The sequence below is a fragment of the Notolepis coatsorum genome (genome assembly GCF_963971535.1).
Source record: "Notolepis coatsorum genome assembly, chromosome: 8".
Classification (NCBI taxonomy): Eukaryota; Metazoa; Chordata; class Actinopteri; order Aulopiformes; family Paralepididae; genus Notolepis; species Notolepis coatsorum.
Genome location: NC_140172.1, coordinates 99,200,386 through 99,223,750, shown reverse-complemented (window position 1 = coordinate 99,223,750; position 23,365 = coordinate 99,200,386). Strand labels below are relative to the sequence as shown.

Sequence of the window (23,365 nt, the reverse complement as noted above, 5' to 3'; positions counted from 1 at the left end):
AAAGCAGAGTATACACACAGACAGTGGAGATAGCGAGCATTTTGACTGGCGATGTCTCGCAGATAATACAACTACAAGTATAATTATATAATATATATATTTTATTAAAATATATATATATATAAAATATTATTATAATTTTTTTTTTAAATCAAAAACGATCGTTATCGGATCGGTATCGGCCGATATGGCTCAAGACGATCGGGGATCGGTATCGGTGGCAAAAAAACGTGATCGGGGCATCCCTACCCATAGCCATAATTTAAGATATATTTTAAGCACTCGCAAATTTACCTGTCCTCCCATTGATTAAAGCGCTGGCGTGCTAGCCCTAATTTGGTCATATAGGCCCGGTGCTGAATGTGTTAAAAGGTTTTAACTTTTAACGCACACCTGCTAATCAATCAGAAAAGAGTATTCTCCCAGGCCATGGTATACATTTTAAGTAGACTACATTTGAGTTCCTGTCAGCTGTTGGTATAAGCGAACATTGCAACAGGAAATAAACATGGGTCCAAGCTGTTCCCTAGCAACGCAATTCCACTGAAAGGTTATAAAAAGGAATGGATGAAAACATTTCAAATTTAAAAAATATCCTAATGAAATTTTCAATCAACATTCTCAAATATTTTCACAAATAATAGTGAGAAATCTAACTTCACTAACTTTTTAAATCATCAATTTAGACAAAATTCACAATTCACAATATAAATAAATCACATATTATAATACAGATAGATAATAAAACAATAAATATTGGTGTATTACCAAGCCCTAGGCATAAATTGTGGTACATCATATGGTTTGTATCTGTAACTATATACATTGCTCTACACCAGCTATTGTGACTCCCAGCGCAAAAGCGATCTCAAAATGTTTGGAAAGTTTATCCAGACATTAAAGTCAGCAGAGGACTATAAATCACAAATTATTTAGACTCTTCTATGATATATGAATAACATAACTTCCTTTTTCTTGTAGTAATAACAATTTAAGTAAGAGATAATAGCTTCTTAGCTACGTGGACCTCTCGTATTTCAAGTATCGACTTTATATTTGTATAAAGGGCTTCTCTGATACATAATAGATGTTTCATATTGTCTATCCTTTGCTGAGATCTAAAAATAGAAGGATCCTGTTTTTGGATGGGGAGCCTCGTACATATTACAGGAAGCTTTCTGGCTTCGGGCTATCATCAGGAGAATGGTAACAGACAGTGGACAGGATTATATTCAGAGGGACTGAGGAGATATTCTTCAGAGAGAGAGAGGCAAATAGAGGGAGGGAGGGAGGGAGGGAGGGAGGGAGGCAGGCAGGCAGACAAGACAGACAGACAGACAGACAGACAGACAGACAGACAGACAGACAAGACAGACAGACAGACGTCTATATCATGCCTTTGGATTTCTTGACATCAGGCTCCGGTTCAGCCTCCCTGATAAACTGTCCCAGTTCGTTCACCTTCCCAAATGTCATCCTTCTGAACAGACAGAACAGGAAAGAGAGAGCGAGAGAGAAAAAAAAAACATATCTATGACACGACTGGGCCTCAGGCAGCCTCAGGCCATACAAAGAACTCTGTGTGTGCGTGTGCGTGTGTGTGTGTGCACGCACGCGTAGGCTATACATGTGTTTGTTTGTGCCCTTGTCCATTAGAGAGACCTGGTAATTCAATAAAAAGACCAAGAATGAAACTACGTCACGCAGACTAATGTCTTTTCAGACGATGCGTTCCCCCGATCTGACATTTATTCTGGCTGCCTTTAGGCCCACACGAGTGACTATAAGAGTGACCTTTTTCCTCATAATACAAAGACCGACCATTCCAGTGTATGTCTGACATCAGGATGGATGGCGGGGAGGAACTTTCTACGGAGCATTATAAGAAATATAAATGGGGCCAAAAGGACAAAACATTCTCACATAAATCAAATACTGCCACCAGATTTGCAGGAGCTAAAAATTTCCCCAAAAAGCTACAGCAGTCTCGACATTTGAATTCAGTGATGTGTTTGGATTTACACTTCTGCTAAATCCTGAATTCAGTCATGTGTTTGGATTTACACTTCTCCTAAGTCCTGAATTCAGTGATGTGTTGGGATTTACACTTCTCCTAAGTCCTGAATTCAGTCATGTGTTTGGATTTACACTTCTCCTAAGTCCCACAGCATTCTACCAATAATATTATATATAACATAAGGCGTGCTGAACTTACTTTAATTCACAGGTCATAAAAGTACTTTGAATTTGAAGTATATAGGATTATTTCATGAATATGCAGCATTTTACAGCAGAGACGACCACATACCAGTATGGAGGTCATCATAGCTTGCATCATGACAGATTAATATAACATATTGACATCTAAGATGTGAGATCCCCCCTTGAACAGCCCTTCTAAGGGTTCTCTCCTCCACATTGCCTGTGGTGCATTTTTTCCTATTGCTAGGTTTGAGTGTGTTTTTCCTTACCTTCGCGTGGGGTATGTCTGGGAGTGTTGCATTCATTTATTTGATTTATAAAAAAAAACACTTTATGGTGTTTTTGTTTTGTTCTTGATTTATTGTGATGTTTCTTCTTGACTTGTTTAAAGAAGACGTGTCCGGCCCATGGGGACATTAACGTGTGTTGTCGGGCCTTACAAATACATTTGATTTGATTTGATTTATAAGAATACTAAATAGATGAGAATTAGTTTCCAGACGATCTAAAATAATATGGTTCAGGTGGGGAGCTTATGAGCAGAGGACAAGCATTTAGCCTACTGGTGTGTTTCCCCCACTTAAGTCTGGCCTATCCCAGTGCATCTACATGATGAGAAGAAGGGCGTTCACTTCACTCAGAAAGGAAAGGTTCTATGCGATCAATATCAGTATTGGCCGCCGTAGGTGTATGTAAATGTGATGCTTCAATCAATGCCATGGTAATCAATAACAAAATCAAGATTCAAATGCTTTGTTTGTTAGTTTTTTTTTTTTTTTTTTGATCCACTTTTTCTCCCATTTTTCTATATTTTCTCCCATCCCAATTTCGTATCATCCAATTCAACCCTCCCCTGTCACGAACGCTGTTTCTTGCCTCCCACAAGCCGGCTGCAATGTGGACTAAGTCATACATAGCACAAGTCCCCTCCGGTACTTGAGGTAACAGCAGTCGCATCTTTTCACCTGCGCAGCTCGATCTCTCAGTGTCGAGGAGTAACGCGTGGGAGGCTCACACTGCCCCCGACACTTCCTGATTCTACTGCGCAGGCGCACCAACCGACTTGTAGGAGTCGCTTGTTCACAACGTTCGATCCCCACCCTTCAGTTTTCCCTCCCCGTAATACGGCCAATGTGAATTACTGCGGACGACCAGCTAAACTGAAAACAATGTGGAGAGCTGGATTCGAACACGCGAATCCTAGCGTCTCCACACTGGTGGCGAGTGCCTTGCCCACTACACCACCTAGCCGCCCGACAGTTAGTTGTTATTTAAGTTAATATTTAAGAGAATTTTAAAAAATTTCCCTGCATCAGCATAAGAAATAGCAAGAATCCAACATTAATTTAGAAAATCAGTTCTCAGACAAGGACATTTAGTCATGACATCTTTCAGAAAACCTACCCCACAACACATACAGTATGCAACTGAAGCAATGTGTGTGTGTGTGGTGTGGTGTGTGTGTGTGTGTGTGTGTGTGTGTGTGTGTGTGTGTGTGTGTGTGTGTGTGTGTGTGTGTGTGTGTGTGTGTGTGTGTGTGTGGGTGTGGAGATCAGTCAGTACTGGCCAGCCAATGAGAGCATATCCGATACTGGTATCGCCCTCAAAAAACAATATCATCCTTATCCAAAATCTCTCCACAGGAGCTGGAGACACACGACTAGGGATCCCAACCAAAGTTTTCTGCCCCCCATCCCGATCCCATATTTGTATTTTCCCAAGATAATATAGCAGCACAGTGGACACTTCAAGTACATTAAAGTTAGTAAAAACCATTTCAATGTAGGTAGGATATTGAAGTGCCCTTGAGCAAGGCACTTAACCACCAACTGCTCCAGTGGAGTTGCTCAGTGGCCAACGGTGTCAGACTGTGGTTGTACTGGGCAGCTCCCAGGTGTGAATGGAACTGTGTGAATGTGAAGCAGGGCGTAGCTGAAAAAAGAGCATCCGTGCTCAGAGAACCTACCCTGGGTAAATTAAGGTAAAAAAGAAATATATATATATAAAATAAAAATAAAAAGGATCTGAATTGATTGGATACCCGACACCAATGAATAAATCAATTAAAATAGGCTGTGATCCGTTTCAATCCCTACTACACGTGACAAAAAGAAAGGGATGAAAAAAAAAAGGGTACGGTCTGTACATTGTTGACTCACCCAGCATAGGGCCGCTGGTACAAGGACTCTGGGTCGAGGCTGGCGACATCCACCGTGATCGCCTCGTCAAAGTTCTTCAGGATCTTCACCGCTGCCTTTTTGGTACCTTGCTGTAACGAGCACAATATATATATACCATGTTGAACAGCATTAACCCTCCCACTACCACACTACCAAAGGGTTAACCCTTTCACTGCAACAACACAGAAGGTTATAACCCTTTCACTGCCACACGACACCGGGTTAACCGTTTCACTGCAACAATACAGAAGGTTAACCTTTCACTGCCACACGATAACCCTTTCACAACCACACTACAGAAGGTTAACCCTTTCATTACCACACTACCAAAGGGTTAACGCTTTCTACCGTCGGTAGTGTGGTAGTGGAAGGGTTAACCTTCTGTAGTGTGGTAGTGAAAGGGTTAAAAGCCTTGTTGTCTTGTTGTGATTTTTATATGCCGTGATTTCTATGCTGTATTTATGATGGCTTATCTCTGTGTATGTAAACTCAACATAACTGTAAATGAGGGAAACCTCAGTTGCTTTTAAAGGTTTGAAAAGTAATATTATAACATTTATTATCTGTGATGACTACTACCAAGAAAAAAGAAATAAGGAAAAAAGAAACTACACTGGAACAATGATCAAGCTCCTTAACCCTTTCACTGCCACACTATCAAAATTTGGTTAACCCTTTCACTGCCACACTACAGAAGGTTAACCCTTTTACTACCACACTACAGACGGTTAACCGTCTGTAGTGTGGTAGTGAAAGGTTAACATTATGTAGTGTGGTAGTTAAAGGGTTAAGATATCTAATAAGAAAGGACAGGTCTAAATGTCAGCAGACACAGGTCTGTCCCTCTAGGCGGTGTGCGTATGGATCAGGTGTAGGGTTTACCTGAGTTTGAGAACCCTCGCTGGAATTTGAAACGCGGTCGCTATCCGCAGGCCCAGCCTGACCCGGAGTGTTGGCATTCACAAACTCATCTGCCCGCACCGAGTGGATGAGGTCACTCAGGTATTTGTAATAAAGGTTACTAGACAGGAAGCCGGGCATGTAGACCTAGAGAGGAACGAAATAAATGGTTGAATTTGTAAAAATATATATATATATATCATGCACTACTGTACTTCATAGCATGTTTAGTTTTCATCGTATTTGTTTTAAGCATCCTTTTTATGACCTTCTCAGCAACAGCGTTTCATCAGTAGCCAGGTAACATCATCAATGATTTTGCCAGTGAGTTGTAATAGAAAATCCAAAAAGGATGATATAAAAGGTCAAAGGAGAAGTTCAAGCAGAACACAATTTAAAATATAAATGAACTGGCAGGACTGTAGCCTGTATACCACCAAACCCTAATCTAAAATGTCATATTATTTTTTTCTAACAGAACAATATTTTAACACTTTGATCGCCGGGGTTAAATTCATAATTTACCATCCCTCGCCAGCCCTATTTAACATGGAGAAGTTCCCCTTCTTTGCAGGGCTATAACTTTTTAAATTGTATTGCTAAATTGACATTACTATGGCCCATTCAACGTCCTATATCTATTGTTCAGGGTGTAGCAACGTTATACTTTTTCATTCACATATTCATACTAAAATACGGTCTAAAGTATAAGTATGTTTTTATCGTTTTCTGCAGCTTTCTTCAGAACGTGATTTATAGCCCTAAATGCATTATATTGATGATCAAATACAGTTTGGTAGGAATCTGTGCAAGATAAAAAATGTCAACTGGACGTGCTTCTAGGAGTTACTACGTATGATCTGATGTTGACCGGATGTGGGGGGGGGTCGTTTATAATTCCGTGGGCAACGTTATATCATTCATCTAGTGTGGGTGATATGATCATTAGAGCAGTTAGTATCGAAGACATTAAAAAATATCGCTGAAACTCACCGTAGCTTCCTCGCGCCGTTGGGAGATGAGCGTGGAACAGAAATTTTTCTATTATGGGATGTCGAAATATCCTATCCATTTCCAGGTTGTATAATAGTATATACGTCCAAATCACGTCGTTTATAGAGTTATTGGTAACGGATTGCTATCCGTTGTGATCAGCTCGAGTCCTGGGACTATAAGCGAGTGATCGGACCGAATTGAAATGAGCACCAGCTTCCACTTCCTGTTTCTGCCCTGGGCGATCCGGCGATCGGCCACCAGATGGCGCTCTTGAACCGTTGGAGAGTTGAGAGGGGCTCACCAGTACATATAATGTCTCCGGGGGAGAAATATGATTTCGATCACAGATTTTTGAAATATTGATATCAAAGACGCTGTCCAGCGTCTTCGGCAGAATAAGCATGGCGGGGAAAGACACTGAACAGCGTCTTCAGCGATTAAAGTGTTAAAGGGTAATGTCTTGATGTTATCCCAATCCCTTATCATATCCCTAGGTTCAGTTGGTGAGCATTCACTACAGTCTTACATAGGGTTGGGTACTGTTCACATTTGAACCGATAGCGGTACTGGTACCTGTGAATCGATACAGGTACCCAACGGTACCTTTTTCTGTACTTTAGACTCTACAAATGTAATCTACCTACCTCAGTTGTAAAAAAATTGTCCAAACTTCTAATTATTTATTATCATTATTATTTATTTAGAACAATTTGTTAATATATATATAATATTGCAGCGAGCGTTGTCTGCATCTAGCTTTGTAAAGTGTAACCACACTTGCGACCGTTTTCGGCTTGCCAATGCCCCGACTGCTTTGTTGTTGTTGAATCAAGTCAAAAACCTAGATACTGTAAGGGTGTATTGTGTGCGTGAGCGTTGACGTGAGGCACACTTCATAGGTTTCGTTTTGCGGTAAACGAAACGTCATTGGACAAAAAAAAATATATATATATATATATATTAAAAATATATAATTATTACTGAAATGTGGCACCGGTGGATCTCACATGAATCGGTACTCGGTAGTACCGACGTGATTCGGTCGATACCCTTAAAAGTACCGGATTCGGTACCCATCCCTAGTCTTACATGGTCAGGACCACAACCTAAGAGAATCAACTGCACTAGTATGCTACTATGTAAACAGAAGGCATTATTGCATGATGAAGGAAGTAGCCTTGTTTTTCAATGTGTATATAGTGTAAATATCGGTGGATGACAGCATCTACTCATAGCCATCTCAGAGGAGGAGGACAACAGAGCTGTGTTAGCAGCAGAGTAATAGCAGCAGATGAGGATTTGGGCTGTGCTGTTAACATCAACAGCTGATAGCCACAGCGTCAAGGTTACTCGATCTTGAGAAAGTGCATTACCAAGCCACAGCGTTTGTTTTGGGGTAAGAGGTGCGGTAATATCAACATCGCCGTTGCTATAGTGATTTGGGTCAAAGTCAAAGTGCCGTTGCCATAGTAACAGTCACGAGAGAGAGGTCGACATCGAGAGACTTGAAGACGGTAAGCTGTGGGGTCTTCAGGAGACTAGTCAGATTGAGACACGACGCACAATCGATCAGAGAGTGTGAGATCCCTCCTCACCCTCGCTGGGTGGGGGAGGGAAATATGCCACATCATCGCTAGCTTCGGCTAACAGGGGAGGTTTTGGCTACGACGAGGCCCAGAACCATTGGACTAATAGCATAAGAGACGGTGGAGAAGAATGAATTAAGACTGTTCAAGGACATTACAGAACGGTGTTTCCATCTGGTACAGAGGCTATGTTTATGGAATAAACAACGTTTTTCCAAGAAAGGTACCACGTTTGCCAGGGTCGAATTCTTCTGATTACGGATAGCATTAACGGGGATGAAACAGTTGTACAGCCAGTATGAGAAGGTCGACTTCAGAGCAAGAGAAACACAACGCAGAAACTTTACGAACACAGGTGACGAGGTGATACTGGCTGATTATGACCGATATCTTTCAATGAGAAGGGGGTAAATACCACTTGCTCTCACAGAAAACAACAACAACTCAGATGTAAGGATTAAGGAAAGGATTCAACGATAATTTGACTCCGTATAACGTAATTTGACTCCTATAATAAGTGACTTTTACAATCATTATTATGATTACATTATTATTATTATTATTATTATTATTATTATTATTATTATTATTATTATTATTATCAGTTTTTACGAATGAGGAAATGTTTTCCTCCTGTTTTTCCTTCTGTTTTTGCTGCTCTTATCTTTTTTGTATTTTATTTTTTTATTATTTTTTAAACAAACACAAACAAACATGACAACACACGATAAGATATACAAGCATTAATTGTCAGAGCACATCCAATGAAATCACATTTTAGTTAATTGTCTTATATAAGATATACCCCTAATACCAGTTATCTAAAAACCTACACACATATGCTCCAGCTCGAACCCCCCCCCTCCCGGACCCCACCTTGGGAAGTACCTCCATTATCCCTCGCACCTAACCAGACACTACCATTATAAGCTAGTTTTTATTCTCTCCACCACTTCTAACCACATTGACATTTTGGATTCATTGAGACCCAGAATTCTTGCTGTAGATATTTCTTGATAAATCACATCTAGATATGTAAGAAACCAAACTTTCCGGCACATTTTTTCCGGTTGAAACCAGCGTGATGCGATCAGCTTTTTAGCTACTGTGATACCCGATAAAACCAATCTCTTTAGCTGTGGATTTACTGCAAACTCAAAAACATCATTCAATAGCAATACCGAGGGGTGTACAGGTATATTCCAAGATACGAGTTTTGATAATTGTTGGGTCACATCTTTCCAGAATGCCTTAACTGGTGGGCAGTCCCAATACATGTGCATAAATGTCCCTTCGTCCCCATTTGTACATTGGGAGCATTTGGAGTCTTGTTTAAGACCCATTCTGCGCAGTCTTATAGGAGTCAAGTATGTCCTGTGAATATAGTTAAGATTGATTTGTTGATGATCCGGGTTCCTTGATGTAAGTCGGACATTTGCCCAGGCTCCTTGCCAATCAAAGTAATTTTCCAGGTCTGGTATATCCCTCCTCCAGACAGAGTCTATTTGGAGGGTTTCATACGAGGACGTTAGTAATTGATGATAAAAATCTGAAACAAAACCTCTCGATGTCTCTCTTTCATAGAAGAATTTGTGGTATCTGTGGTGTTCAATTGGTATGTCTAATGGAACACCGTGAGACTTCAAACATAGCTGTAACTGTATGTAAAAAAGCCATGTGGACTTAGTGAGATAAACATTTTTGCGTATTTCTTTATCACTACAAAAACCCTGTTTGTTAAAAACATCCCCTAATGAGTGTATGCCTTGCTCTTCCCATATAGGGAATCTTATAGGTCGTTTTTCAATTAAGAGTGCATTGTTATTGAATAAGGGAGTATGATTGTGCCATTTATGTGAGTTAGGATTTTTTTTTTGTGATTCACGCCATATCCGGATCGCATGAGTAATTATGGGGCCAAATTTCCGTTCACAGTGCTTGATTGGTAGTTTAGTGTATGCTATGTCCTTCAGTCTATGTGGGGCTACTATGTTTTCTTCTAATTTTCTCCAGGATACTAATGCTTGGGGGTCAAACCATGTTGTCAATGGTCTTAATGTGTACGCCTTAAAATATTGGAAAAAATCTGGAAATGCCATGCCACCATCTGCTTTATTTCTCTGTGCGGTGGATCTTTTTATACGTGGTGGTTTGTTATTCCAAATAAATTTGTATGTGGAGGAGTGTAATCTTTTCCAGTAACCCTCTGGAGGGGGTAACGGTAGCATTGAACTGAAGAAGTTGATTCTAGGTAGTACATCCATCTTAACTATTGATATCCGTGCTTGTACTGTGTTTTTAAGTTTTGCCCATCTATCAAGGTCGTCTTTGATTTTGTTTTGGATTTTTGTGTAATTGTGCTTCACCGTTTGTCTTATGGTGGGGAATATTTCCACTCCCAAGCATCTAAAATGTTTTACCATCGGTATCTCTCCTGGGAGGGTTATATCTTTTTTTGCAGGGGTGTTAAGTGGAAGGAAAGCCGACTTCGGCCAATTTATCTTAAATTCCGATAAATCACCAAAGTTCTCAATCAACTTGAGCAGATGAGGCAATGTGGTGTTGGGGTTTTGCATGAACAATATTACGTCGTCCGCATATAAACACATTTTTTGTTGTGTGCCCTTGATTATGATTGGTTCTATGGATTGGGATTGTCTTATATATTGTGCTAAAGGCTCTAATGATAGATTGAATAGTCCGGGACTAAGAGGGCAACCCTGTCTGGCAGAGCGTGATACCGGAAAGATTTTGGAGATGATTGTGCCTGTTGTAATCATGGCCGATGGGTCTTTGTATAATACTTTAATCATATCAATGAATCCTTTTCCTAACCCCATCCTTTCTAATACTGCCCATAGATACGACCATTCCAGCCTGTCAAAGGCTTTCATAGCATCCAGGGACAGCATCGCCTTAGGTATGGTGTCATCCTTGTCGGCATCTAGTACGTGCAGTATTCGTCTTATGTTATCAGTGATCAGGCGGCCTCTTATGAAGCCAGTTTGGTCCGGGTGAACTAAAGACGTCATATGCTTTTGTAATCTGATGGCTAATACCTTAGAGTACAGTTTGATATCGGTTCCGAGGAGGCTTAAAGGTCTATAACTACCGCACTCGTTGGGGTCTTTGTCTTTTTTAAGGAGGACTGTTATGAGTGCAATATTGTCATTCTTATGGAAGTTCCCCTCCTTGACTGAGTATAAGATCATATTTAGTAATAAGGGTCCAATTATGTCCCAACAAGAAAGGTACATTTCTGATGGGATACCGTCTCTTCCAGGAGCCTTACCACTTTGCATTGCGGTTATGGCCTTCTTGAGTTCCTCTAGTGCAGGGGTGGCCAACCCGCGGCTCGCGAGCCGCATGCGGCTCTTTGCCCGTCAATGTGCGGCTCTTCCATCCATAAAAAAAAATAAAAAAAAATAAAAAAATGAATATTTTTTTTTTATTTTTTTTTTACTTTTTTTTTATTTTTTTACCTTTTTTTTTTTTATGTCACTCATTCCATAAGGACGTAGAATAAACATTTACAATTTTTTTTTAAATGGTCCATTTGCATGTTCTTGGTATCTGAATCTAGGGACATATATGGATCAGTGTCAGAAATAGTGTGTCTGTTACTAGGCTTGAGTAAATTGTAATGAACCAAAGGAGAATATCAATTCTATTTAAAAAAAAAATTATCTTTGACTGTAAATAACACCATGCTAAAATTGACCAGACCTGAAAAATCTAAGCAAATGAATAAAGGGAAGATGATTAAACAGAAGGTTTTGTAGATACAGTACTGAATTCTGCCATCTTTTTTATAATGTAAATTTCTCCACCATTTTTCATCATATTGCAACACGTTCACAGAAAGGTAGAGAAACTAACTGCGTTCTGTTTTATGGCAATAACGTTCAGGTTTGTGGGAGATAATCCCAAAAAATAAGAGAAATTAAAAAGTAAATCCAGAAGTCAGATGATTGACAGGGGCTGGTGTGAGCTGGGTAGGGTAGTTTTTCGAAATTTGAAAGCCCTGAGTCTCTTCCTTCAAAAGACTACACTCACTTTTGGCTGTGCCACTTCCTCCTGTCAATATGCGCCGGTTTCCGACTCAATGCCCTGAGATTTCTATAATCTTATATTTCACTAATAACAGTTCAAATAATTGGTAAACAAACATAATGCTGAAAATATACACTTTTACTGTATATCTCGGGCTTAAGAGGTTAACCCTGTGAGGCCCAAATTAAAAAGAAATTAGCAACTTCAGAGGCCAGAGGGTGGGACATATAAACACATTTACTATCAAATAGCATTGTGAGGCTGAACAACAGGACCAATTGACTATACATGTGCTTAAAGGGGAACTATCTTATAAATGGCTTTTTTCAGTGTTTACCATTGTTTCTTAGCTATGTGGACTTATATTAATAGGATATATGTCTCTAATTCTCATATTGGCGAATTCTTCCAATTCTCCTCTCACAATATTCACCCTCACTGAACTGAGTCATCTGAAAATGTGCATATCTGTGATGTCAGAGATTTCTCAGCTGCATAATAATGTGGCAGTTGATGTGGCAGTTGGCACCAGGCCACACAGTGGTTGGAGCCCAGCCTCAAAACGGCTTAAGATCTTAAGGTAGAAAAATGCGGTTTTTAGTACTTGATTAGAAATACAAAACAATGCATTTTTTTTGAAAAAAACCTAGGTGTTCCATAGACTCACAGGAATTGTGTAAAAGTGCCCAAATAGTGAAAGAAATAGTAAAATAGTTCCCCTTTAACATTTTTTAAATAAACATTATTTTTTTAAATGGCTAAAAGTGATTTTGTAATTTTGAAACCGTGGGTCTCACAGGGTACTTTTAACCCTGTGAGGCCCAAATAAAAAAGACATTAGCAACTTCAGAGGCCAGAGGGTGAGACCTATAAACACATGAAGGGTGCCGTGACTGAAAAAAAAGGTTGAGAAACGCTGGTATATGGTGTGGCTCTTTGTGGTACCACAGTCATTTTTTTGTGGCTCTTAGTCTCTGACTGGTTGGCCACCCCTGCTCTAGTGTGATCGGTGTTTCTAACTGTTTAGCGTCATCCTCTGAAAGTTTAGGGAGAATAATTTGATTAAGATATGTGTCCATTTTGTTTTGATCAAAGGTCGTTTCTGATTTATATAAGTCGGAGTAGAATTTTTTGAATGTATCGTTTATTTTTACAGGGTCTGTTTCAAGTACTTGTTGTGCTCTAATGGTAGTTATATCTGCAAATTTTGCATTAATTCTCAATCGCATGGCTAATAGGTGACTAGGTTTAGAACCTTGGGAGTACTGCTGTTGTCTTGTGCTGCGTATTTGTATTTCCGATTGTTGTCTGTATATGGCATTGATCTCTATTTTTAGTATGTTAACTTGATTCTCTAGTCGAGTTGAGTTGTTGTATTTTAGAGAATTAAATAACGCTGAGTAAAGCGTTTCCAGCTCAGCCAGTTTTGTGCATTGATTCTTGCGCATTTTGGAGGAAAAGCTATCAGTGAAATCTTTGATCATTCCCTTTACCGACATCCATAATATTCTGGGGTCTTGCACCGAGTTTGCATTCTCCCGTTGGAATACTATAAGAGCTTCTTTGAGTTGTGTAATGAATTCCTTGTTATTAAGCAGCATCGAGTTAAATCGCCATCTTGGGGCTCGGGAGGATAGTATACCAAATGTTCCTTTAAGGAGTAAATAACAGTGATCTGATAGTGCGTTGGGTATCATTTCCACTTCATAATTATCAAATAGTCTCTGTGATGCAAAGACATAATCTATTCTGGATAATGTGTTATGTCTCGCAGATCGACAAGAGTACTTTCGGGTCGTGGGATTAAGTAATCGCCATAAGTCATTTACACCTGTAATCTTTGACCAATCCTTTAATGCCTTAGATTAATTATTTTGTTCGCTAGAAAAGACGAGGTAAGATTTGTCCATCCTTGGGTTCCAGATGGCATTAAAATCCGCACCTATTATAAATGAGTAATCGGGAATGTCTAACATTGCATTGGTTAGTGTAGTGAAGAAATCCTCTTCGTACAAATTTGGGGCGTATACCGCTACCAACGCTATTTTCCTGTTCTTATGTACAATCTTAGCTATAGTTATCCGACCTTCTACATCAGACCATACTCCCTTTAATACAATATTCAACTTACGTTTAACGACTATGGCTACACCCCGAGTTCTCGTACCAATAGAAGAGTGACTAATATTATGATATGTATTGTCCGCTAATTTATCTATGTCTTTCTCTAGAATGTGCGTTTCGCTTAGCAGAGCAATGTCCACATGTTCTTTTTTCATCAGTGTGAGCACGCTTTTGCGTTTGAGTTGGTTATTTATTCCCCCGGTGTTCCATATAATTATATTCAAACTAGCCATAATCTATACATGTTGTATTGTAGTTTTTGGTAATGCTTCTGGAGTGCGAGGCAATAATATACATCCAACTAGTGAGGTCCCGTTGAGAGCCGAGCTTAAAAACATACATATATACAAATAAAAATCCACTTCCCTCCCCTCCCACCGAGAGTCGTACAGGATTGTGTTCCATGAACACAACCTTTGCGTATGACTCCCTCCCTTGCACCACCGGATATCCCAGAATGATCCAATTATCCTTAACATTCCTATGTATACCATAGGATCTAACACTCTAAATTCTACCATAAGTAGAATGTCGACTGTGGCTTGGCCACTTTCCCGTTAAATAAAAATTTAAATAAGATAAAACTAAAAATAAAGACCAAAAATAAGCTTCAATTATCATGCCCTAATCACTTACATTTTATATGAACTTGTGTAATTTATAGTAACCCATGAATAATATGGAGGTATTGAACTGAAAAGAGAGCCTCCATAAATCAGAGAAAACAGAAGAAAAAAAACAAGTAAAAGGAAGAGAACATTAACTTAGATCTTAAAAGAGCTTTGCTATGCTTAAACATCTAAAGTATAAATTGGAGAAGTAGTGGAAATATTTCCAATTAATAAAAAGCAGTTTTTAAATACGTATATGCAGCATTTCCCCTGGCCAGGGGTGGGCGATGATCCGTTGTGTAGAATGTTATTCCAGCCGGCCGCTGCTATGATGGTTCTGTGGTTCTGCAGCTAGATGCTGTTGATTATTCCCCCGAAGGGCTTCTGGTAGTATGTCTGGCCACGTATTGCTGTTATTCCAGAATGTTCCCTATATCAAAGAATGCTTTAGATGTTCTAGATTATTCCAATATGTCGTTTTTACAGTGTTCGAATGTTCCAGTATGTTCTGGAGTGTTCCAATTTTGAATCCAATATGTCCGCAATAATAGAATCCCGACGGGGAAAGCATTCAATAACTCTGAGCTCGTAGGTCTCTCTGTCCCAAATCATCGGTTCATTTAAGTTTATACTATATGGTGTCCATGCATAACAGAGATTAAAAGGCCATTTATACACTATCTGCGTGTTGTGCAGACATGTATTTGGCTGCATCTTCAGGCGAGTTGAGGAAAACCCTTGCTCCTTGTTTATCGACGATGCGAAGTATTGCAAGGTATATTAGTAGGGGTCTGCATTTCTCCAGATAGAGTTGAGACATCACCGTCTTGAACTTGGCACGCAGGTCCACTACCTCACGACAATAATCTTCAAAGCAGTGTATTGGTATATCCTTGTATTTCAGATTGCCTTTCATCCTGCGAGTTTCACGAATAATCATTTCTTTTATTCTGATTTGGCGCAGGATAACCAATATCACTCTGGGCTTAACGTTATTGTCATTGGATCGGGTCCCCAATCTGTAGCACTGTTCCACCTCTGGTACTTTAGGAAGGATCTCTGTTCCCAAGATTTTCTGTAATTCTGTGGCAAACCCTTCAGGGTGTGTGCAGCTCACCGACTCGTCCAGACCGACTATACGAATATTCAGCTTGCGTTTTTGATATTCCATCTCGAATATTTTGGCTTTCTGTTCTTCATTGATTCGCTTCAGCTCCATTGTTATATCGCTGAGCTCCGTATTGAGTTCTTTGTAGTTTCCCTTCATCTCAGCAGTTAGGTTAACGTTGATATCCTCTACTTCTTTGTCGATCCAAACGAAATTTTGTTGGTGGACTTCCATACCTGTTTCCAGAGCCTCGGTGCGTTTAATATGTGCATCGGCGTCCGCTCTCAGCGCTTCTATTTTGCCTTCGATAGATTCTTTAATAGCATCTACTTTTTGGGTTATTGTCTTCTCCATTTTCTCCATTCTCCGGATGATATGTTCGGTGTCCGCGGAGGTATTTGAAGGGGTTGAACTTGAAGCGGCCACTGTCACGTCAATATTCTCTGCTATTTGCCGCACGAATCCTGCTTCCTTAGGCGGGTCATCTGCGACTGATTTTGGTCTCGTTGTGTCTTTCCTTGTTGTTGGCATCTCGATTCTTTTGGTCAATATAGTTAGTTGATAATCTCAGTTGATATATGCGTCAAGTTTTAAACGCATTAATGGTTTATAAATATGTTTTTAAAACGGAAAAAAAAATAACGGGAGAGCAGCTGTGTCACATGCGACTTACTCCATTCTAACGCTAAACCGCTGCTCTTATCTTAAGAGAATTTTGGTTTGCAAATATTGCAATGGGCTCATTTATTTAGCCCTATTAGCTATGGTGAAGATGGTTTATTTAGTTTCTGGTAATTTTTTTATTGACTTCACATTATAATGTCCTTCCTAGGGTCAAAGTTGACCAGCAATCCCAGGCATACCTGTATTGATGTCACTTCCTGCCCACCTTGTATATAGCCACCATCTTTTCAAACTAATATTTGCTAGCCATTAACACTGAAGAAGGAACACCTGTTCCGAAACATGTCTGTTGTATTCGGCTGCGAAATTGTCGAAACCTGAGAGTGCTGGTCCGGCTCCCTGCTTTTTTCTACTCTGTATGTGTATACCAGGGCTATTCAACTAAATTGTTCAGGGGGCCACATTGTCAGAAACCCAAGGGGCCAGGGGCCGGACTGCCACGGCGCCTCCCCGTGCTATGAATATATGTACACTTGACACAACACGCAACCACATTTTCACAACTTTTATTTAACTACATTGCAAAAGTAGTATACTTTTCAAAAAAAGTGCTTCATTTATGTGCCACATCTGCAACATCTCCTGCAGAAAGTGCTTCATTTATGACTGTGCAACAACTGCAACATCTCCTCTTCAACATTTCAATATAAAAATAAAATAAAAAACAAACAAGTGCATGATGTGCATCTGAACATTCTAACATCAACACTTGAACAAAAAAACACATTTATAGTGCAGCTGAGCTTATGAAAAAGTGCTTCATGTCTGTGCAACAACAGCAAATCACAGCATCTTATTAGCACTTATTGTCCACTCTTAACTCTCAAACATCAGGGGGGTGGGGGGCAGACAGGCCTAGCCTACATACACACATCTAATGAGAGCGATTGCACTTCTTTGACTGGGCAATGGCAGAGAAAGAGGGTTCAAGTCAAGTCAAGTCAAGAGTTTTAATTGTCACGGCATACAGGTATACAATGAAATGCGGGTTCATAGGAAGTGAGGGCTACCCGCAAACAGTGATGCAAATGCTCATTTGTCAAGGAGGCACGTTGCTTGTTTTAATGGCATTCATGTGAGAGAAACTGGATTCACAGGTGTATGTTGAGCCAAACATTGTTAGCACAGATATTGCCAGCGTTTTTATTTTGGGGAATGTCTTGACATGAATACACTTTATCCAAAATGTTGTGGTGGATTCATTCTCAAGTGCCTGCTTCAGAGCAGATGATGCTTGCATGTCAATTATTTCAAGTTGCAGGAGACCTTCATCAATGTGAAGTGATGCAAGGAACTCTTGTCCTTTTGTGGAAATAGCAGCTACATTGGCAAATGGGTTGCTCACAAAATGCATCAATTCTCTGGACATGTCAAATTCATCAAATCGACTTGCAAAGTTTTCCCTCAATTTATCAATGAAATCTGTCATTAATTGAGTGACTTTTGGCTCAATTGTGCGTGTTAACGTTGACATGAAAAGAAAAAAGTAAAAGAAAAAAAAAAAAAAATATTAAAGAAAAATATTTTTTTTATATATATATATATATATATATATATATATATATATATATATATATTTTTTTTTATTATCATGTAATCTTTGGCGGGCCGGTCAGAATCATCCCGCGGGCCGGATCTGGCCCGCGGGCCGCCAGTTGAATAGCCCTGGTGTATACAGTACATTGAAATTCATGTTTTAGTTTTTTTGTTTGCTTTTGGTCCACTGTGGACTATGTTTAAGAGCTGGGTATCTCCGGTATGAAGCATTAGCAGCATGTATTGTGCTGAGAAAGGACCACCATTCAACAACATTATAAATTAGTATGAAATTAATTCTCAATGCACCCCTTTAAGGCCATTTTGTGGAGTCTTAAAGTCAAATTGTTTCAGTTGCATACGAGCTGTGGGGTTCACCTTCATGACTAAATGTCCTCGTGTGAGAGCTGATTTTCTAAATTAATGTTGGATTATTATTTATATAAGCTATTTCTTATGCCGGGAAATAAAAAAATTCAAACAAATTAAATAACAAAAGAAACTCAAAGTGTTAACTCATTCCCTGCCAACAACGATTAAACTCGTTATTGGGCGCCATCCTTTAAACGCCAACAACGAGTATACTCGTTATTTGATAGTTTTTCCTTTTTTTCTATTTTAATATTCAATGTCACGGACCTGTATGTTGCCATTAAAAGGCATACTGCGATCCAGAGGGTGCAGTACCAACCAGATGCTGCCAGGTGGCAGTATCGAGAGTGCAGTAAACCCTGTTCCAGACCGGGTGTTATGTTTAAACCGCTCCGGGCGCAGTTTTTTAGTACAGGGAAGCCTAGAGATTCACTTGGTCGCATGAAACGGGTCCGGGCCCCTCGATGCATGTGTTGTGCCGTATTATGTCGTGGAACAGATGGACATCAGATGGACCAGATGGCGATCAACAATTGGAATATTATTTTTGGAATACCCCCGACCACAGGTAAGGACAATCTGACGTAAATTCCAGCTTGATCCTGCAAGGATTTCGTACCGATCCGGCTGATCGGCGTGTGTGGTGTTCATAACGAATGCCATTAGTGGCAATCAAAGCATCAGAAACAACCCCCCCCCCCTTTCATGCATTCATGATGAAACATAATACCTATTATATACAGTTGATTTGGAAATAGTAGCGTGTCCAGGGATGAAACACCAATGCTTTTAGTAGAATTCGCGTGCTTTAACTCAGTTTCCAAGGAATTAGCCCGGATCATTCCGAAACTATACTTATATTCACCACGGGATAACGCGCGAACGTATGCATGAAAACATTTATTCTTTTTTGCATCTTGGACAGAAAATAGCTATAATATAGAATATAGATATAGCTCTACAAAGAAGGTGACGCACTCCTATCTTTAAAGCGTGGCCTGGCTAGAACAGGATGAGGCTCAGGCTAGTCCCCGGCGGTCAATGAGTTAAGAGCAATGCACTGCTCTGTTGTATGTTAGAACTTTGTAAAGAAACTCAAAGTGTTAGGAGCGTTGCACTGCTCTGTTGTTCTATTAATGTTATGAGCGATGCTCTGTTATAAATGTCATTGTATATATTTATCGAACTATTTTATCACACTTTTTTACTGTCTATTCTATTTTAGTATTTTTAGTATTGCCTATTTTTAAACTGAATCAAACCGCACTTTTTTTACTCTGTCTATTCTATTTTATTATTTTTTATTATTGAATGAAACCGTAAACAGAGAGGCCTATTGGGATGTTAGATCCTAATGTGAAACACTGATTTACCTTACCTTGCTACCTCTCCATCTTTTTTATGCTCGCTTATGCCTGTATTTTTTTTTACTACTGTGAAGCACTTTGAACTGCAATTTCTGTATGAAAAGTGCTATACAAATAAAGTTTATTATAAACTGAATAGATGTGAGCGGAAGTGTTGTCTGACCGTCTCCATGGTGGTCCAGGCCTGTCTGAGTGGGAGGGTGAAGCAGTCCGGGAGAGGCCCTCCCTCCCTGCAGATATTAGACTCAATCTCCATCCGGACAGAGTCGTCAAAACCCAGCGAGTTGGTGGCCTGGAGGGAGAAATACCTGTAGGAGGACAGAGAAGAACACAATGTAGTCACGTGACTCAGCTGGTATTGCTGATTGGCTCGAACATGGTATGTTTGTAGTCACGTGACTCAGCTGGTATTGCTGATTGGCTCGAACACGGTAAGTTTGTAGTCACGTGACTCAGTTGGTATTGCTGATTGGCTCGAACACAGTATGTTTGTAGTCACGTGACTCAGTTGGTATTGCTGATTGGCTCAAACACGGTATGTTTGTAGTGACTCAGTTGGTATTGAAGAACATTGTCTACATCAGTGGTTCTCAAACTACGGGTTGTGGGTAGGTGACAGCGCACTGGCAAGTATAAAAATTCATTTGAAAATACTTTTTTTTATTTTTATGTTCTGGCAAAATATTTTGGCTAAATATGCCTCGTTTTATAAATGTGTATTGATAACAGTGCTGTAATTACCTTTTCTAATAAATATGCGTGATCAAGTTCAACAACGTGTGCTTTTATTTTGATATTCCTTAATTCCACGTTGAAATTACGCGATACATTAAGTGTGGGGTCGCCAAAAGAAAATTCCTAAATAAAATGGGGTCGCGGTATAAAAAAGTTTGAGAACCGCTGGTAGAAGAACATTGTCTACATCAGTGGTTCCCAAAGTGTGGGGGCGTGGAGGTACTGCAGGTGGGGCGCAACAATTAAATTAAATTAATAATAAGAATTTAGCCTACCAAAACTGATAAACGCCAATGTCAACAAAAAAATGACTGACTGTGTCATGTGTTATTCTTTATACAGAGCACGTTCAGAAGCCTAAATACGTTTTGCCACAAAAAGGTGGCAAATTATTAGACAAATTATTAAATAAATCTCCTATCCTACTGTAGGCTTACTACCACATTTTTTATTAGGCCTAATTATTTCAGTGTCACAGGATCATTTGCCAAGCTTTTGTTCATTTTCAAATAAAATATAAAACTATAATTGTGTTTTATGTTAATCTTGTCTCGTTAGTAGTAGAGGAAATGGTATATTTCTGTAACCTAAGGTATATTTCCAACTACCCATGTGGGGCCTGATTGAAAAGGTTTGGGAACCACTGGTCTACATAGAGCAGAGAAGAACAGAAATTATATAAAACACTATCTATAGGTACATACCGGTAGTATTTAATGTTGTATTATATGGAGGGTATGTCTTGGAACTGTCCTGTGAGGTCACACTGTCCTTGCACCATGTGTAACAGTTTGTGCTGTACAAAACTGTGTTGCGTCTCTACTCTGTGCCTATTGATTCATGTGCATTTATTGTACTTGGCAAATTAAGTTTTTTTTTTTTTTACCCGATTCTGAATACACAGTGCATGTACTATATTAGCTATAACTATAGTCAGGATGACTATTATCTTTAGTCACTGCTCAAGACACTAAATTGCATATTTTTTTTTTACTTATTTTCTTTCATAGATGGTTACCAAAACCGTTCTGTAACTAGACTGTTCCGTAACTAGGTTTGATCCGTGCACCAGTCACAAGTCCATTCGTTCCAAGGGTCCTCGATCAAGGCATTAAACCCCTACCTGCTGCAAGTGGCTAATGTGACCCATCTCTTCTGATAACAGGAGTATAGTATATGAGTATGTATTAGGGGTGGGGGAAATAGATGCAGCATAGTTTTGTGATATTTTGTGTGCCGATATTATTTAGATACACTGACACCAAGTATCAATGAATAAATAAATAAAATATATTAAATAATCTTTTTTATAAATAAATAAAAAATTATATACCGGTATATACAATTAGCAATATCACAATATTATAGTATTGTGAGTCTAGTATCATGAAAATATCATATGGAGGGGCCCCTGGTGATTCCCGCCCCTAGTATGCATGTTTCAGAGAGATAACATTACTAATAACTGTGTAACGAATATTGTGTAATTCCTAAAACAAAATATATATTTCCAGTATTTCAAGTAATGCTCCATTACTACTGAATGAACACAGAGGAAAATACTGCGACGACACCTACTTATCATAGAGGATCATGGCGTCGTTCTGGGCCTCCTGACCATCGTACTGGCCTTTCTTTGCTGCTAGCTGGTCCTGGAAGTTGTCCGCCGCCAGCCAGAACTGCAGTACATTCACCGCCTCCTCTTTCTCCATGTACTGAGAACAAACAGGGACAGGTGCATTATTCTTTGTTACCGGTATTTTCTTTTAGAATAGTTTGTTAAGAATATAGGACAAGCATGTATAAGCATTATGCTTCAGTCTGTACCTTTTCAGTCACTGCCAAATCAAAGATTGTTGAATGATTGTGCATCTTGTATTGTGTGTGATGACTGAATAAAACTACTACTACTATTACAAAACTATTGATAAACTAGATGTGAAATGTTGTAGTTTTTATTGTGCAGTGGACACGGTTCATGACATCACACTGTGCTTCACCCTGTGCATCACATACCCCCACACGGTTCATGACATCATCACACCCTCACCTCAGAGAAGTAGAAGAGAGCCGACTCGCAGAACAAGATGTCCGTCAGGAACACAGAGCCGCTGGTCAACACTTCGATCTGGTATTTACAAAAGTGATGGCTCCGCAAGAATTCAATAAAGTGCCTGGGGAGTTCAAAATGAGAGACTCTGTGTGAACAAAGGCGACTGCTGAAATACAATTATACTATTATTACTACTATTGAAGAAGGGAAAATGACAAAGGACAAGAGCTGCACTTTAATCTTAGTGCCAAAGCAAAGCCATACAAAACCCACTATTTGAACATCAAAAGGGATTGTCAAAATGTTTTAAGAAGCCTTTCTGCTTTGTCACAAACAAACAAAGAGTCCTTGCAGTCCATCCTAAAAGCACAGGGTTTTGTTGCAATTTTAGTGACATGAGGCAAGGAATAATTATGCCCTTACTGACTTCCACTAGCATTATTATTTTAAAGTTTTATTTAAACAGGTTAGTCTTACAGGTTACAATTTATTTTTCCAAGAGAGGGGAACAGTACACAATCATGGTTTCAGGCACAGCATAAAACTCACAAGACGAGACAAAATCAAGCTAAAAGTGCAATACAACAAAGGTGCAGAGGAAATAAATACAATCACATTATCAATTAAAACATTAAATGTAATTATCAATAGACTCGGGTCCCATAGACTTAACAATAGCTTTTAATTTAGTGAGAGTATAGCTAGGTCCTGGAATTTAAACTCATTCTGCAGACTGTTCCAAGCAGAGAATAGAATGGGTCATACAGAGAGGAGAGAGGGATGCACGATAATTATCGGGCCGATATCAGCAATTATGACGTCATCCCGATAAACCCGATAACGTTATTGATAGCTCCG

The 23,365-nt window shown here is 39.4% G+C and overlaps 1 protein-coding gene across 2 annotated transcripts in view; it reads right to left on the bottom strand.

Moving 5' to 3' along the window:
* The window catches only part of akap10 (A kinase (PRKA) anchor protein 10), a 66,756-nt gene that overhangs the window by 21,441 nt on the left and 21,950 nt on the right, over positions 1 to 23,365 (bottom strand). For both annotated transcript variants that reach the window (XM_084319967.1, XM_084319966.1), the window contains exons 7-12: positions 22,505 to 22,628; positions 22,033 to 22,169; positions 19,883 to 20,027; positions 5,265 to 5,429; positions 4,362 to 4,471; positions 1,398 to 1,480 (exon numbers count right to left, since the gene is read on the bottom strand). In XM_084319967.1, coding sequence (XP_084176093.1) covers positions 1,398 to 1,480; positions 4,362 to 4,471; positions 5,265 to 5,429; positions 19,883 to 20,027; positions 22,033 to 22,169; positions 22,505 to 22,628 — 764 coding nt within the window. The remainder of the gene's footprint in view (positions 1 to 1,397; positions 1,481 to 4,361; positions 4,472 to 5,264; positions 5,430 to 19,882; positions 20,028 to 22,032; positions 22,170 to 22,504; positions 22,629 to 23,365) is intronic.